The 16,267-nt window shown below is 44.9% G+C and overlaps 1 protein-coding gene across 1 annotated transcript in view; it reads left to right on the top strand.

The window, feature by feature from the left end:
• The window catches only part of SEPMUDRAFT_120995 (uncharacterized protein), a gene marked incomplete at both ends in the record, with an annotated part of 19,398 nt that extends 3,731 nt beyond the window's left edge, over positions 1-15,667 (top strand). The window contains 2 exons of the mRNA XM_016901651.1: positions 5,698-5,738; positions 15,502-15,667. Coding sequence (XP_016757235.1) covers positions 5,698-5,738; positions 15,502-15,667 — 207 coding nt within the window. The remainder of the gene's footprint in view (positions 1-5,697; positions 5,739-15,501) is intronic.
• Between the last annotated feature and the right edge of the window lie 600 nt (positions 15,668-16,267).

The following is a 16,267-nucleotide window of genomic DNA, read 5'->3' as shown; positions in this document are numbered from 1 at the left end:
GTTCAAGACGTAAAGATAAGGTAGTCCTTAATAACGTTAATACTCGATCGCTTTAGCAGACTACAAAGAGTTATCGAATCTTATATCGATCGACTCGACCTAAGTAAAGATATAGGTATCGATTCCGAAGAGTAGCAAAGGGTTAAGTACCTTATCGACCTTATAAAACTATTCGTAGCGGCGATAGCAACGATTAGAACAACGAAAGGTCCGACTATCTACCTTATCCTCGTATACTATAACTAGCTTTTCGACATTCTAGAGGAGGCGATAAAGCGACTTAAGAATAAGAGGATACCTTAGAAGAAGGATGTATATTAGGTATACGAGGCTACTTAGGCTGAGCTTAAGAAATATTATCGAAATACCTAGAATCGATTTAGCGATTACTACAGTATTAGTATCCTCCTTACCCCCTGCCTTAAGCGGAAGTTCTAGGTACGCGATAACTTTAGAGATAAAAGTTACTACGAGTATTACGAGGGTAAGCTAAGAACAGAGTAGGAGAAGAGCTATCGTCTATTATCGAGCACTTCTACCTACAAGTTACGTAGTAGAAGTAGTTAGTATAAGGGCTAGATCGACTTTACTCTTAGTAGGAGTATAGAGTCTTCTCAAACTCAACGACGTAGTACTCGTAAGGGTAACGAGCTTACCGACTATCTAGACGCTAATATAGATAAAGGAGATCTATTCGAGGTACTAAAGATATAGTCTTCGCTTAAGCCTAAGTACTCTACTCTCGTACTAATAGTATAGGATATTCTCTATATTCCTACGGCCGGAGTTAGGTATAAGCGCGATTTCAGTATCGCTCGATACTAAAGTCGTTTCAATCGCTAATACTCCGTATTAACATTCTCTAAACTAATAGTATCCCGTTTCCGCTACTACGACGATAAGTACGATACTAGAGTTCTTATTGCCTACGAGGCTATAGAGGCTGCTTAAGCGCTTCTTAGTACTCTAACTTTATAGGAGATCCTAAGTAAAGACCGAGAGTAGACAAAAGATCTTATAGAACGGATTAGTAACTTAGATATAATTAGCAATAATAAGGGAGATAGGGTAGAGGAGCTAAGGCGATCGGTACGCCTAAGCTTTAAGCTTACGTAAGAGTGCCTCCGGAATACTACGAGACGATTATAGCGAGCTTGGTTTAAGCTTATATAAAGTTTACCTACTAACTATATTTACCGACTATAGTACTTAAGTTTCAAAATATTATAAGCTATAATCTAGCGTATATATTCTTCTATATTTATTTATTCGATCTAACTACTCTCTTTATCCTCTTATCTATATTAGGCTTATATATAGTTTCTTTTCTAATACCTAGTTCAAATAACTTGCTCTTAGGGCACTCGGTTTCTAGGCTTTTTCTTTCTGTTTACGAAAAATCAATACCTAATAGGTACGCAATACCTACTAGGTATCGTAATACCTACTAGGTTTGTACCTAACCCGATAGGTTAGGTATACCTAGCTAAATACCTATACCTATTAGGTATTGCTAATACCTAACCTACCCTATATACCTACTAGGGTAGGTTGTACCTATAATGAGGCCTAAAGCGGACGCTATTAACGACGACGACGAGGACGAGTTAGACGGCCTAGTTAGTAACTACTAATACTAACATCCGATAGCTATTAGATATGTCTAATCTAAGTAGGCGATATCTCTTCGTTTATCTCTTTACGGCGTCTCTTTATCTATCCCTTTATCTATCTTCATTTATCTCTTTACGGCGTCTCTTTATCTATCCCTTTATCTATCTTCATTTATCTCTTTACGGCGTCTCTTTATCTATCCCTTTATCTATCTTTATTTATCTCTTTACGGCGTCCCTTTATCTATCTCTTTATCTATCTCTTTATCTATCTCTTTATCTATCTCTTTATCTATCTCTTTATCTATCTCTTTATCTATCTCTTTATCTATCTCTTTACGGCGTCTCTTTACGGCGTCTCTCTACGGCGTCTCTCTAGAACTTCGAGTTATAGCTTCGAGTTACCTTGCTAATACGGCCGAGATAGATACGTATATAATACTCTCTGCCTCCCGACCCGGGTATCTTAACTATATTACTACCTAGAATTCAGCAAGGCGCTGTCTATAGTATACGGCCGTAACTACTCTAAACCGTAGATTATTATATTTACCGGTACGTTTGCGTAGTATAAGAAACTTTTATTCTTCGATCCGGTCGGCTAGCGCCGTATTACATTCAAGATAGGTAACTTTATTCGTTAGAGCGATCGTACCTAGAGTATTATCCGAATCGACTAGATCTTTGTCTATACGTATAATAAGGAGCGCCGACTCTTCGTTCGAGGAATAGTACTTGTAACCGACGATAGCGCCGGAGATAACAATATGCTCGGTAGTAGATATCGGCGTACCTTCGTCGCTAGGGCACCGTATACTATTACCGGCCTATCGTCAATTAGTCTAGACTATCTTTACGTTGTCCCTATCGAGACCGCTGCCGATAGATCTATCTCTATAGTACGACAACCTCCTAAGGCGACGGAATTTATCTAGTCGTAGTACTTAGTATACTAGCTATAGCGGATAGGAGGACGACGCGACGACCGTTCGAGGATCCGTAGTAGCCGTACGTCGTAGTAGTAACTGTAGCGGAAAACAACGCGGTACGAAGAAAGAATAAGGTTAGATTGCGCGAAAGAGTCGTATTAGACATAATAGACGGAATAGACAAAATAGATAGATAGATAGGTAGATAGGTAGATAGATAGATAGATAGTATAGACTAGAGACTGTAGACTAAGGTAGAGTTTAGATTATAGTAGTAGGTAGGCTAGGCAAGGTAGGTAGAGAGGTACGAGTTATATATAATTCGTATATAATATATAAGAACTACATTCAGACGTAGCTATAGTATATAATAAAGTATTATATACAACAATGTATTACGTAGAGAGTGCTTTTAATATAAATACAGCCTATACTAGAAATAGCCTACCTTACGTATTGCTACGGAGAATTTTGATTTTATACGAAATTTGGATTTATACAAAATTTCAATCTTATACGAAATCAGCCTTATACTAAAAATATATTTACCAACTTATTACAAGGTAGACTATCTTATATAACGCTTTTCTCGTAGTATGTATATATGTGTAATGGTTCTATAAGCGTAAGGGTATACGTAACAGAGGTCCAAGGTATAAAAGGTATAAACAATATACGGCTTGCTAACTGAGGTACAATAACTCTGCCCTTCCTTCCTAGAGGAGGGCCCTTGCTATATACACAAGCTATTCTATTGTCTACTCCTCGCTACCGGCACCGCCTTCTCTTAGGCAGCAGCCGATAACCGGTTCCCTTAGGAACCCTCTTGATTTAGAACGTCTCCGATCGGTAGAGCATCCCTTCTATACCGGATCGCCGGGGGTCCGCGAGGGCTTCCCGTCCCGCGCGGCACGCCCCGCCCGCCTCGCCGGGGGTTCGCTAGGGCTTCTCTGCCCTAGCGTATTATAGACGCCCCCTCTTAGGGCTAATGTCCCTAGTAGCGACAGGCTATTAGTCCCCTACGTATTCGCCCTATAAACGGGGGTAGACGTCTGCTCTTATCTAGGTACCGCGTAGAGCTAGCGCATACCTGCGGAATGTCTATACCTTAGCATTAGTGAACATTGTATACAAATTCCCTCTTATGTTCGCGCTGTCGTAAAGCGTCGCTAAGAATATTTGCTTGTAGTCGCGTCGCGAATTCCGTAGGTAGTAGTCGGGAGTACGCGGTAGTGTCGCTATAGAGATAGAATATTTTAATAGGTTCGTCGCGCGTTCTACGATCCTCTTATTCCTTTCCTGTCAACAACCTACTACGTACCAACATCCTTACCCGCCTGCAGCTCTATTACTACTACTGTATCCAGACAGCTACACTTCTACTTCTCGTTCTTCGTTTACTCTTTACAGCCCCGCCTCGTCCCTTAGTTTCCCTCGCCGGCTCCGCCGCTTTATTAGGCCCCTCCGACTATTATAGCGTTTACCCGGGGATACGTAACGATTCCTTTCTCCGCCGCGTACATGAAGGATATAGTGCCTAATAACTAGGACTATAGCTAGTCGGACGCCGACTAAGACGAAACCGGGTACGTAGCTATATACCTGCGGTACGCAAAGTCGATCGCTATAGGGCGAGTGTATAATACGCCGGCATACCGTATATACGATAGCTGCGCGAACAACAACAAGGCAGGATATAATAGTATAGAAAGGGTAAGTGTCCGTCCGCCTCGCTAGGGGTTCGCCTTACTAACGAGTTTGCATACTAACCGTACTAAGACTCTCAAACAAGGTAATCGCCGTCTAACGCTAGAAGGATACCTATAATAAGATCTAGAGAGAGATTATAGCTAGTTACCCGGCAAGCTCCGCAGAGGACGCGCGCGCCCTCGCGGAGGGCGACAAGGAGTACTGTCGCTAGGCAGTACGCCTCTATCTTATAGCGCGAACCCTTAATAGAGAGATCTATACTATTAAGGTAGCGTACTACCGTACGGGGACTACCGTAGGTAGGCCTACTCTCGCGCTACAGTCGACCTAAGACTACTAAGGCTTGCTGCTCTTAGAGCAATTGCGTTCGCTAGGACGCTATCCCGTATAGGGACCCTTAGAACGCCTCTAAGGGTCGTTAGCGGTAAGTCTTTAACGACGCTCCCCGTTTTCGGGTACTAGCTAACCCTATCGTAGCGTCCCTCTACTACCGCGGCAGACGCCTTTAACTAGACGCGTACGAGGTTCTACTAGGTAGTGCCTACCGTAGTATTACGCCTAGACGAGGCCCCGGCGGTTCCCCGCGTATCGCCCCGTCCTTAAGCAACCCTGCTAGCACCCCCTATAGGTCGGAGTCGCCGTTAGGGTAGTCGCCCCGTAGTATATTCGTCTAACGATAAGGAGCTTCCAGCTACGGTCCCGACGCTAGTAACCTCTCGTCGGCGCGGCGAGAAGGTACGCAAGGTTACCCTATCCCTAGAGCGGGGTCCCGTATTGCTAGACTTTGTTCGAGACGCCCTTCCTAGCCTACGTCGACCTAAGGCTAGTATCGTTCCCGCCTCGACTGACGATACGCCCTCTCGTCCGCGTAGTAGTCCTACAGCGACTACTCGTCCTACTGCTCGTCCGGCGGTCCCTATCCGAGACTTACTAGCGCGTACCCCGGCGGCTCGTCGCTAACTAGTAGCTCGCGAGACCCTTCGCCGTTCGACGGTCGGTCGTATAGTGCCTCGTACGCCGTACAGTAGTCGTACTTTGAACACTATATACTCTCTATTACCCGGCTATATAGCTAGATACGATTTTAATACCCTAGAGGGGATCGCCGCGGCTACCTTAGACCGGGCACTGTATCTGCGCTAGATACCTAGCCGTCCTGCTCCGATATTACCGTCGTCGCGCTTAATCCGGGGAACTCCCCGATCATCCCGCCGTAGCGGTCGCCCTATTAAGAACCCTTAGCTAATACGTCGGTTCGATAATAGATACGACGAGGAGGATGTTAGCGATAACTAGGAGATAGAGGACGCGCCGCCGCTAGAGGTAGAGCCCCTATAGGATAAGGACCTCCTTATAACGGGCGCCCTCCGAAGTGAATCCCCGGCGCCCGCAGTACTATCGGTTACTATCGCGCCGCCCGTTCTAGCCTCTCCTCGCGTCTCTAGGACGCCGTTATTTCGAGGCTTCTCGCCCTTGCCTGCGGAACGTAAGGCTTCTCGAAGCCTATTACGCCTAGTATTATACCCGGCGATTCCCTTTCGCTTTACTAACCCTCTTTCTCGAGAGTCTACCTACGCCTCTCCCTTAGCGACTATACTACTGTCGCGTCCGTTACCTCCTGCCGCCTTTAGAACTGCGCCGTCGTCGCCGGCTCGTCGGCAATCAAGCCCGACGGCCGAAACTTACCCTAGCCCGCCTTTGTTTATATCGCCTCGCCGCGAGGTTAAGTCCTCTTTCGACCCGGAGGAGTAGGGTCGGGCTATTAATATTAGCGGGGATCAGATTCCCGATATCGATCCGCGGTCGATATCGAATATAGGTTATAACAGGTTAGTAGCTGTCCTAAGGGACATTCGTCGCTTTCTTCTAGACGCGGAAGTCCCGGTACTACTACGTAAGATTTATCGGTTGCCTCCGTACCGGGCCCGCTAATAGGCTATAATATAGGCAGATTACGGGTTCTAGCGAGAGGAATACCTAGATAATTACGAGTTTAGGGGTCTTGTCCGGTACGCGGCGCCTAAGGCCTCGGGGGGTACCCGGGACCCTACGCCGGTGCTAGTAAGCGACTACGCTATAGCCGAAGCGCCTTCGGCAGAGGGTAGCGTCGGGGGTTCGCGTATAAGGAGCGGGATATTTGGCATATTTAGTAGGAGGTAGCCGGGGGTCTACTAGGGTTGTAATAGTTTGTCTTATACTATATACTTTTCTTTTGTCTGCTGCTCGCTCCCTTAGAGGATACCCGCGATAATCTCTACTTATCTAGCAGCTTATTTATGTTTTCGAAGTTGTCCTTAGGTTCCTAAGTATTAAAGTCCTTATCGTACCCTTTCTACCTAAGTCGGTATTCCGTCTCCCCCTTCCTTTTCCTTTCGTCTACTATCTTGTCTACTTCCTATACCTCGGTACTATCGGCGGCGATATCGGAGGACGCTACGTTCGCTAGCGGAGCGCCGGGCCTTTTGTAGAAGGGTCGTAGGAGGGAGATATAGAACACCGGGTATATATAGTAGGTGTTTAGTAGGATCAGCCGGTATACCTACTAGCTGTCGCCGACTACCTTATCAACCTAGAATAGGCCTAGGAATTTGAGGGACAGCTTCTTACTAGGCTAAGTCAGTTTCAAGTTCTTTATACTTAGGAGTACTAGATCTCCCTTAGCGAACGTCTACAGAGTATAGTAGTCGTTATACTAGCGCTACTGTCGCTTCTACGCTTGTTGTATACGAGTCGCCGCTTCCGCTTGTACCCGTTCTAGTAGCTAGACTTTATCCGATACTACCGGCGCCTCCCCTTTATAGTAGACGTCTACGTCTAACGCGGACTACTAGGGATGTTTCCTATATACTATTATAAACGGCGTCTCGCTAGTAGTCGCGTATACCGCATTGTTGTATACGAATTCCGCGTATAGCAGGAAGGACGCCTAGTTGTCCTGTCTATTAGACGTAAACATCCGAAGGTAAGCTTCTATCGTCTAATTCTAGCGTTCCGTCTGCCTGTCTGTTTAGGGATAGTACGCGGTGCTTAGCCGTCGTTTCATCTAGTATTAGTAACAAATCTCAGTCCAGAATACCGAGGTAAAGAGCGTACCTCGGTCGCTAACGATTCCCTTAGGGAGCCCGAATTTGGTACCTATATACGTTATAAACACTTTAGCAAAGTCCCTTACCGTCTACGTTTCTTAGGCCGGAATATACAATAACATCTTCGACAGCCTGTCGACAATAACTAGTATAGAGTCGTACGTTACCCCGTAGTGCTTCGCTAGGGGTAACTTAGTAATAAAATCTAAAGAGATCTCCTCCTATATATTTCCTAGTACCGGAAGCGATTTCAGCTCCCCTAATAGCATCGTCCTAGGTGCCTTAGCCTTTTGGTATATATCGTATATCTTGCAGTATTCTCTTATATCCTATCGGAGCTCCGGCTAATATAACGAGCGGTAGACTAACTTTAGCGTCTTGTCTTCGCCGAAGTGTCTAGCGAGGGTAGAGTCGTAGAAGTTAGCTATAATTTCTGCTCGGACGGCCGGCTTATTTAGGACGTAAAGCCTCCCTTAGTACCGTAGTAGGTTCTTATTATCGAACATCTAGGGGTCTAGCTTACTACGGCGGGTTCGCCGGGTATCCTTCTGCTCGTTCCTTTTATAGGCGACGAACTCGTCCCGTTGCTATAGCGAGGCTACGAGACTTCTAAAGGGTTACCCTACGTCGCCGCTTGCAGTCTAGCTCGCGAGTAGGATCCTTACTATTAAGCGTAGTACGCAGTATATATATTTACTAGTACTAGCGACCGGAGTTATATCGCGTAACGGCGCCGGAGGTTCGCCGGGCGTATCCGAAATTTCGGTCGTAGACTCCTCGCTACTTACTATACTAACCTTACCGTTACGGATTCGTATAGCTATTACCGCAATACCTAGGTCGGCCAATTTGAGCTTATACTAGAGGGTTAGCAGCAATTAATTAACCGCGTCGTTCTCGGTCTAATAGTCCGCTCGTCTCGAGGGGCTATCTACTAGGTTAGTCTTCCCCGGCCGGTAGTATATCTCGAAGTCGAATTAGCCTAGATATACCGCCTATCGGGCTTATCGCCCGTTCAGCTTCTATACTGTCTAGATACCCCTTAGGTTGTTATAATCAGTATATACCTATAGCGGGGTATATACGTCCGCGAAGAAGTGTCTCTAGACCTTAAAGCTATAGACGACCGCGAGGAGCTCTTGGTCGTACGTTTCGTAGTTTCGCTCCGCCGGCGACATCTTTCTTGACGTAAAGGCGATAGGGTGCTACCGGTCGTTATAGAGCTACGTTAGGATCCCGTACAGGCCGTAGTCGGATACGTCGGTTTCTAGTTGTAGGAGCTTCGCCGGGTCGTAGTAGCGGAGTATAGGGGCGGAGGTAAACATCTGTTTCAACGCCTGAAACGCCGCCTCCCCGGCCTCTGTCTACTAAAATTCGCCTTTCTTTAGGAGGTTAGTCATCGGGGCTGTTACCTTCGTATACCCGGCTATAAAACGGTAGTAGAAGTTAGCGAATCTAAGGAATAACTGCAGTTCCCTTAGGTTGGTCGGCGAGGGCTACTTAGTAATAGTAGCGACCTTCTCGGAGTCGGTATATACGCCCTTACGGTTTACTCGGAATCTAAGGAACGATACCTCGCTTTACGCAAAGGTATACTTCTTTAGGTTAACGAACAATTCAGCCTGTTCTAGCCTAGCGAGTATCCGGCGAACCGCCTCCTAGTGCTTTTCGATGTTATCGTAGTAGGTATAGATAAGGATATTATCTAGGTATACTACTAGGATGTTATCGAGTAGCCCGGCGAGGGCCCGGTTAACGTATGCCTAAAATGTAGCTAGGGCGTTAGTTAGCCCGAAGGGTATTACCTTATACTCGAAGTGCCTGTATCGCGTTCTGAAAGCGGTCTTCTATTCGTCGCCTTCGCGGATACGGATTCGGTAGTACGCGTCCTTAAGATCTAGAGAGGTAAAGTACTTAGCGCTAGTAAGGCGCGTAAGGCTTTCGTCGATAAGGGGAAGCAGGTATCGGTCCTTGATAGTAATCGAATTCAAGGCGCGGTAGTCGACGTATAATCGCAAGGTCCCGTCCTTCTTTAGTACGAATAGTAGCGGAGCCCCGGTAGGGCTAGTACTATATATAATCCGTCCCTACTCTAACTCCTTACGGAGGTATTCCTAGAGGACTTCTAGCTCCCGCTAGGAGAGATAGTAGAGGGATCCGAAGGGCGGTTCCTTACTATCTATCAGTTCGATAGTATAGTCGGTTGCCTTATAGGCCGGAAGGATCGCCGCGGAGTCGTTATCGAATATATAGCGATATCCTTCTAATACAGCGGGCAGGGAGACTTGTTTTGCCTCGCCTTAGTTAATCGCGTAAATCTGGAAGGTCGAGCCCTAACCTCCCTAGGGGTTCGCTAGGCGTAACTACCCTACTATATAGATAGAGGAGGAGTCTTCCTTCGATTCGCGCTTCAACCTCTTTAGGGAGACCCTCTCGAAGCTAGAGATTGTAAGTCCCTATCGCTATATACCGGGACCGTTCTAGATATCGATGCCTAGGGTCTTTAAGGAATACCGGCTAAGGAGGATAGAAGGTCCGTCCTAGTCGATACCGTAGGCGAGAATCTTCGTAGTTCGGGTGTCTATACTAGAGTCGCTAAGTTTCAACTAGAACTCGTAGGCGCCGTAGCAGTAGGTTTCGTAGGTCGATAGCTATCTAAGTAACGGAAGTTAGGCCTCGATTCGGGGTAGGCCTATTTCTACCGCTACCTTCTAGCTAATCGTAGTTACCTAGGCGTACGTATCGAGGGCGACCTGTATAGGTTTTATACCTTCGCTAGTAATAACAGTTCCTACTATTTCGACAATGTCCCTAGATTCAATAGGTCGGGGCCCTATCGCGTCCTAAGTGTTCGTAACGAGCCTAATTAGTTTTTTAGCTAGACAGGGGTCCAGTTAGGATTACTACGCTTTAACGGGCAGTCTAGGCGAATATAACCTATCTTGCCGTACTTGTAGCACTTTAGTCCTAAGTAATCCCCTTTGTCTAGGGCGGCTTTCGTAGTAGCGCCCGATTTCGGGGCTTTAGCTACGTTAGTACGCGGTTCCCTAGCGTCTCCCCGGCGATCTCGATCTTTGGATTTTAGCTTATTGCTACTAGTCCGCCCTTTACCGCCTTAGGTCCTCGGGTAGTTCTTCTCGATCTAGGTCGCTAGGTTAACTAACTCGTCCCGTATTTTAGAGATAGAATTATAATCGACGATCCGTCGGCGGGTCTCTAGGTATAACCGGGCGAAGAACTAGTATAGCTGTTGTTCTAGAGTATACCGTTCTAGCTATACCTCGAGAGTCTCTAGGTATATTAGGAACTCCCTTAGAGACTAGTTAGTACGTTGTTTAGCGGACGCGTAGTCTAGGTAAGCCTAAAGCAGTCGAGCGTTAGGATCGTCTAGGAGGTTAAGCAGGAACTGCTTAAAGTTATCCTAAGTCGTATCCTTACGCTCGGCCTCGGTTATCCGCTACTAGTATACGTACTAGCGGTCCCTCGGGGTATACCCCTTAGAGAGGTACTGTATTGCCTAGATATACTTCTCGGCTTCCCGTTAGAAGGATCGTAGATTCTAGAGGAATACGACTTCGTACGATATTACGAAGTCGCCGTATTCTTTTAAGGACCTCCCCTCGTATTTACTAGGGGCTTTTACCGAGCGTTTAGGAGGAGGGGCAATATCGGTTTCTATAGCATACCGCTTATAACCGCGGCTACTCTAAAGGTCGGCTACTTCTTAGATTAGTAGTAGACGTTCCTTTTCCGCCCGTAGGCGGGCGATGTCTTTCTAAAGGTCGCTTAGCTCCTTACGTTCGACGATGATTTCCGGCTCGGAATCGTTCGCGTCTTCTAGCTAGATACTAGCGAGAGCTTCTATAGATTCCTCCTAGTCGAGCAGTTCCTAAACTCGTCCTACTTCGACATCTGTAGAGGAAGATTGTTTAGTAGAGGCCTGTTCTAGTATAGAGGGGTTCCCCGGCGAGTCGCTAGGATTCTATCTAGTAGAACGTCCTCCTACTATTATTCGGACCTTTCCCTTATAGTTAAGGTACGAGAGTTATTATATAATAGTTCTGTAAGCGTAAGGGTATACGTAACAGAGGTCTAAGGTATAAAAGGTATAAATAATATACGGCTTGCTAACTAAGGTACAATAACTCTTAGGCCTCGTTATAGGTTAGGTTGGGTATAGGTTGGGTACAACCTAACTTAAATACCCAACCCTACAAATAAGCTAGGTACCTAGCTTATAAGCGGGGTACAACCTAACGGTAAAAACCCAGTAGGTATACCTAATAGGTATTGCAATAGGTATTATATAATACGAGTTGAATACCTACAAAATAGTAGAAAGAAATATTAATAAGGGATATATACCTACTACCTGATTCCTAGAGCGTAGAATTTAATAGGAATATATTCTATGTTTATTGCAGCTGCCGACCATATATGCCGACTATATATACCAATCAAAAAGGGATTACCAGAATAATGAGGGAAGCTCTAACCAATTGATTATAGTTATGAGCTACTATATACTAAGGATAGAAACTACCTTAGTTCTTAGTAAGTAGCTAAGCATCTAGAGCAGCTTGCTCCTTTGCTTGCTGCTTTAAGGCCTCTACCTTAGCGTCTTGTATCTTTTAATAAGCGCAAAGTTGATCCTCGAAATTTAGCCGCTGCTAACGATAAAACTGATGCGCAATTTTCTTTACGTCTCCCTCGAGAGTTTCCTAAGTAAGGCGTAAGCTATCTTCTAAACGCTCTTTCGCAATAGTAAGCGCGTAAGCTGCCGCTACCAGCTCATTAATATAGGCTTCTAGCCTCTGCTTAAGAGTTTGCTTATTATCGCTAGAATCATTATCTAGCTCTTCTTAATTATAACTAGCTTGAAAGTCTCGACCTTGGATATCTTAATCTCGGACATCTTGATCTTGCTTATCTTGTTCCTACTTATCTTCATCCTGCTCATCATCGTCCTACTTATTATCTAGGAGTAGCGGAGTATTATCCTAAGCTATTAAATTAGTATATTATAATTAATAATAAAAGAGTAACTTACTAAGAGTTGCCTGCTAAGCAGTGGTATCCTCGCTATTATTGTTTTCTACAGTCGGATTCTGAGTAGCGTCTAGTATATCCTCGTTAGAATCGTCTTCAACGATTCGTCGAGGCTGCTTAGTTAGGAGAGGCTTGCATTTTGGCGTAGCCTTTGCTTTCAGCGCCTTAGTAGCCTTGTTCTTCTTTGGCTCTATATAGATAAAATTGGGATTGACAGGACCAGAATTGTAAGGGCAGACTACGAAATCGTTAGGCCAAATACCCTACTCCTTGAGAAGCGAGCGAAGACACTCTATATCTTTGCCTTAGAGTATAACGCGCTTAGCGTAGATAGCTAAAAGGTTGGCCGCTAGAGGAGGTAAGTAAGTAAGTAAGTAATTAGAAAGAATAAGAAATAGGAAGACTTATAGGTAAAGATTCTTACTAAGAGAGACTCAGCATATTCTTAAAGAACGCTAAGAGCGCTTGCTTAAATACGAAGAGGTATATAAGCCTAATCTATAACGAGCTCCTTAATAAGTCTGGCAAATAGGGTTTTCTTGATATAGAGCAGGCTCTCCTTCTAGCACTTCCTAATCTCTTTAAGAGCTAATACTTTGAGAAAGTTAGTGCCGACTATAAATGCCGACTACAAATGCCGACTACAAATCTAGATTCTGGAATTACTTACTACCTAGGGCATATCTATGTCCCTTCTTAATGCGAGTGCCTAGAAGCTTTTTACTACCTATGCGCGAAGGAAGTCCCTTTCTACTAGTGCGAGGAGTCTTGCGTACGATCGATTGTTTACGCTTCTGCGCAATCGACATTACCGAGGCTATTGTAGTAGATTAGTGCGCTGGTGTGGTATAGTAGCGGTAGTGTAGTGTAGTATAGTAGTATAGTGTAGTATAGCGGAGGTAGTATAGTGTAGTGTAGTGTAGTAGAGGTAGTAAGGAGAGAGAGAAAGGAAGGGGGCAATATTGATATAGTAAGTTAGGTTTTTTCTGAAGTAGAGAGTAACTTTGTATTATTAGGAGACAACCGCTCGGCCAATCAGAGGCTACGGATTGTTTGCTACCTAAGTAATAATACATACGCACTTCACACGAGATCCAAATAAGGTTTGCGTACGTAATCTTTAATTGCCGGGAGTGACCGGCAGGTACGGTTAGCAGGTACGGTCGGCAGGTACGGTCGGCAGGTACGGTCGGCAGGTACAGTCGGTAGGTACGGTCGGTAGGTACGGTTAGCAGGTACGGTCGGTAGGTACAGTCGGTATAGGTAGTAAATATTATCGGAAAGTCTTCTCGGTAGGAGTCCTAATCCTTCCCCTAAGACATAGTTAGCAGACATAGTCGGTAGATATAGTCGGCAGATATGGTCGGCAGATTCCTAAAAGCTTAAAAGTCATCTTTTCCGTTATTTTCCTCTAGGAAGCGCTTCCGAATCCATCGACAAAGTACTATATCCTTTTGCTGCAACGTTACTCGTTTCGTATATATTGTAAGTATATTAGAGACTTCGAACTCAAGTATAAGAAACGCTTCCGTCGCTTCCTATAGACAGAGGAGGGCCTCTACTTGGAACCGGCATACGCTACTCGAAGATTTACTTACGATATCTATAGTAACTTCCCGACAGATCCTCTGGAATAGTAGTCGACGTATTAACAGCTCGGTCGTCTTCTAGTATCTCCTAATCTCGCGAAGAGCAGCTATACTAGGCTTTGTTCGTCGCTTAGTTCTCGCTTTAGGTGCCTTTCGTATTATAGGCTTCTTCTGCGGCCGTTAACTCCCTATCGGCCTCTTATTCCCTAGATAGGACTTTTTCGCGACTAGTTTCGTACGTCCCCGCCTCCTTTTGGCGAGGCTTTTACTTAGTCTAGGAGAGGCTGTCGGTTGAGGTAGTTATCGTATACGCCGCCTAATCGGTATATCCGAATCTTCGCTAGTCTCCGGACTATAGATTACTAGACCTACACCTTGATTTGCTTGCCTTTCTTCCTTCTCTCCGCTATAATTAGGATTATAGATTACTCCCGCAGTACCTTAAGTTGCCTGCTTGTCCTCCTTCTCTCCGCTATAATTAGGATCGTAGATTACTTTTGCGGTACCCTGAGTTCCCTACTTTTCTTTCCCCTTTCCGAGATAGGATATCTTTTCGAGCGGCTCTATTCGTTCCTCCTATGTCCTATCTAACCACTTCTGAGTCCTTATATCAGTTCCGCTATCAAAAGCAGCCTTCGGAAGCCCTCTAGGTCTCGATTGTTCGTCCTATAGTAAATCGAGTCTATAGTCGAGTTGGTCGTCGTTATCCCTAGGGAGGGAGGCAGAGACGTAGGTAGAGAGGGAAACAGTATCTATATTAGGCATTTTGAGAGCTTTGAGTATATCTCGGTAGATTGACAAAGTTGACGATAGAGAAGAAAAGAGAGAAGGAAAATACGGAGGGTATAAGGAAAACCCGGAGTTTGCTAAGGCGCTTATCTCGAGAGTATATCGGATCTCGCGGGAAGGTAATTAGTAATCTATACAGGGATTCTATATATATCCTAAGGCCGCTAGTAGGATATACGACTTATACGCCGACTACGTCTGCCGAACACGTTCTTCTATAGCTGTAGGACCTATTGTTTTCTCTAGGGCGTATATATAATTTAGACGCGTTTTTACATATAGGTCCTAGATATCTATACTTGATATATATATCGTTTTAATATAGATATCTATATACTATATATATATATATATAACCCCTGCTAGCAGTTATCCTAGTAGTAGCGAACGAACGGATAACAACTTATATTCGAAATTAATAACGCCTAGAGGGGGCGACTTACGTATAGTTCTTATACTTATTATCTAGAATAACGTCGGCGGTACAGTAGTGCGGTAGAGTGTTATTAGTCCGGAAAGATAGGTAGTATCGTTGCCCGGCGTAACTAATACCGGGATTCGGCAGCTGCCTAAACCTTAAATTGCCCTAGTAGGGTAAATTTACTTTCTCTCTCTTACTTCACTACCTTACTATAACACCTCTACAACACCCGTACCTCCGTACCTTTACTAGCGCTGTCGATACCTACCTTCGTAATCAGACCGAGTTCTTCTTTAACTACTATACCAACATTAGAAACCTTACTATGCCGAAACGTAAGAGTAATGCCCTAGAGGCACTAGCAAACAAGCGCGCAAAGCTCGGCGCAGCCTCGAAGTTACTCGAGGAGTACTCCCTCAAGCCAAATACTTTACGAGACCGAGAGCGTACTGCCGCTATAGACGAAGAAAAGAGGGCATAGGATCGATACCGCAAAGCGCGTAACGAATCCTTCGCGCGATTCAAAAAGGCATAAATTAAGGAGTATACGAGTTTCGAAAGCCTCGCTAAAGATAAGCAATAGGAACTTATCGAGGGCTAGAGAAAGATATATATAAAGGAGTATAATCAAAAAGCGTAAGTGCAAATGTAGTCGGCGGATATAGTCGGCAGATTTGAGTACTAACTTCTGATTTAGTACAAAGAAGCAGACTAGAAAGAGTACAACACTTCCTCCCGATAAGTAGGCAAAGATTAATAAAGCCGACTAGTTTCTCGAACTCGGCGATATCGACTCTAAGGAACGATTGACATTCCAGAAAGAAGACTAGATTGAGTAGGAATAGGAGCATCTATCTGTTAGCGAGGAGTGCGACAAAGGGGTTAGCGGCCTTAGCAACTATTGCCTTCCCTCGGAATCAGTTCTCAATCTATTCTCGACTCTATAGATAGAGGAAGCGAGGGCTAAGTCTATTGGTACCTTTGCTATCCAGGCATCCTCTTCTACTTTTTCGACGGCCTATAATCAATAGCGCTCTTCTATTCACCACTTCTAGGACAAGATTGTTATCCTTAAGAACCT

Source organism: Sphaerulina musiva (genome assembly GCF_000320565.1).
Source record: "Sphaerulina musiva SO2202 unplaced genomic scaffold SEPMUscaffold_11, whole genome shotgun sequence".
NCBI lineage: Eukaryota > Fungi > Ascomycota > Dothideomycetes > Mycosphaerellales > Mycosphaerellaceae > Sphaerulina > Sphaerulina musiva.
The sequence above is the reverse complement of the archived record's forward strand: the minus strand, read 5'-3'. Positions and strand labels throughout refer to the sequence as shown.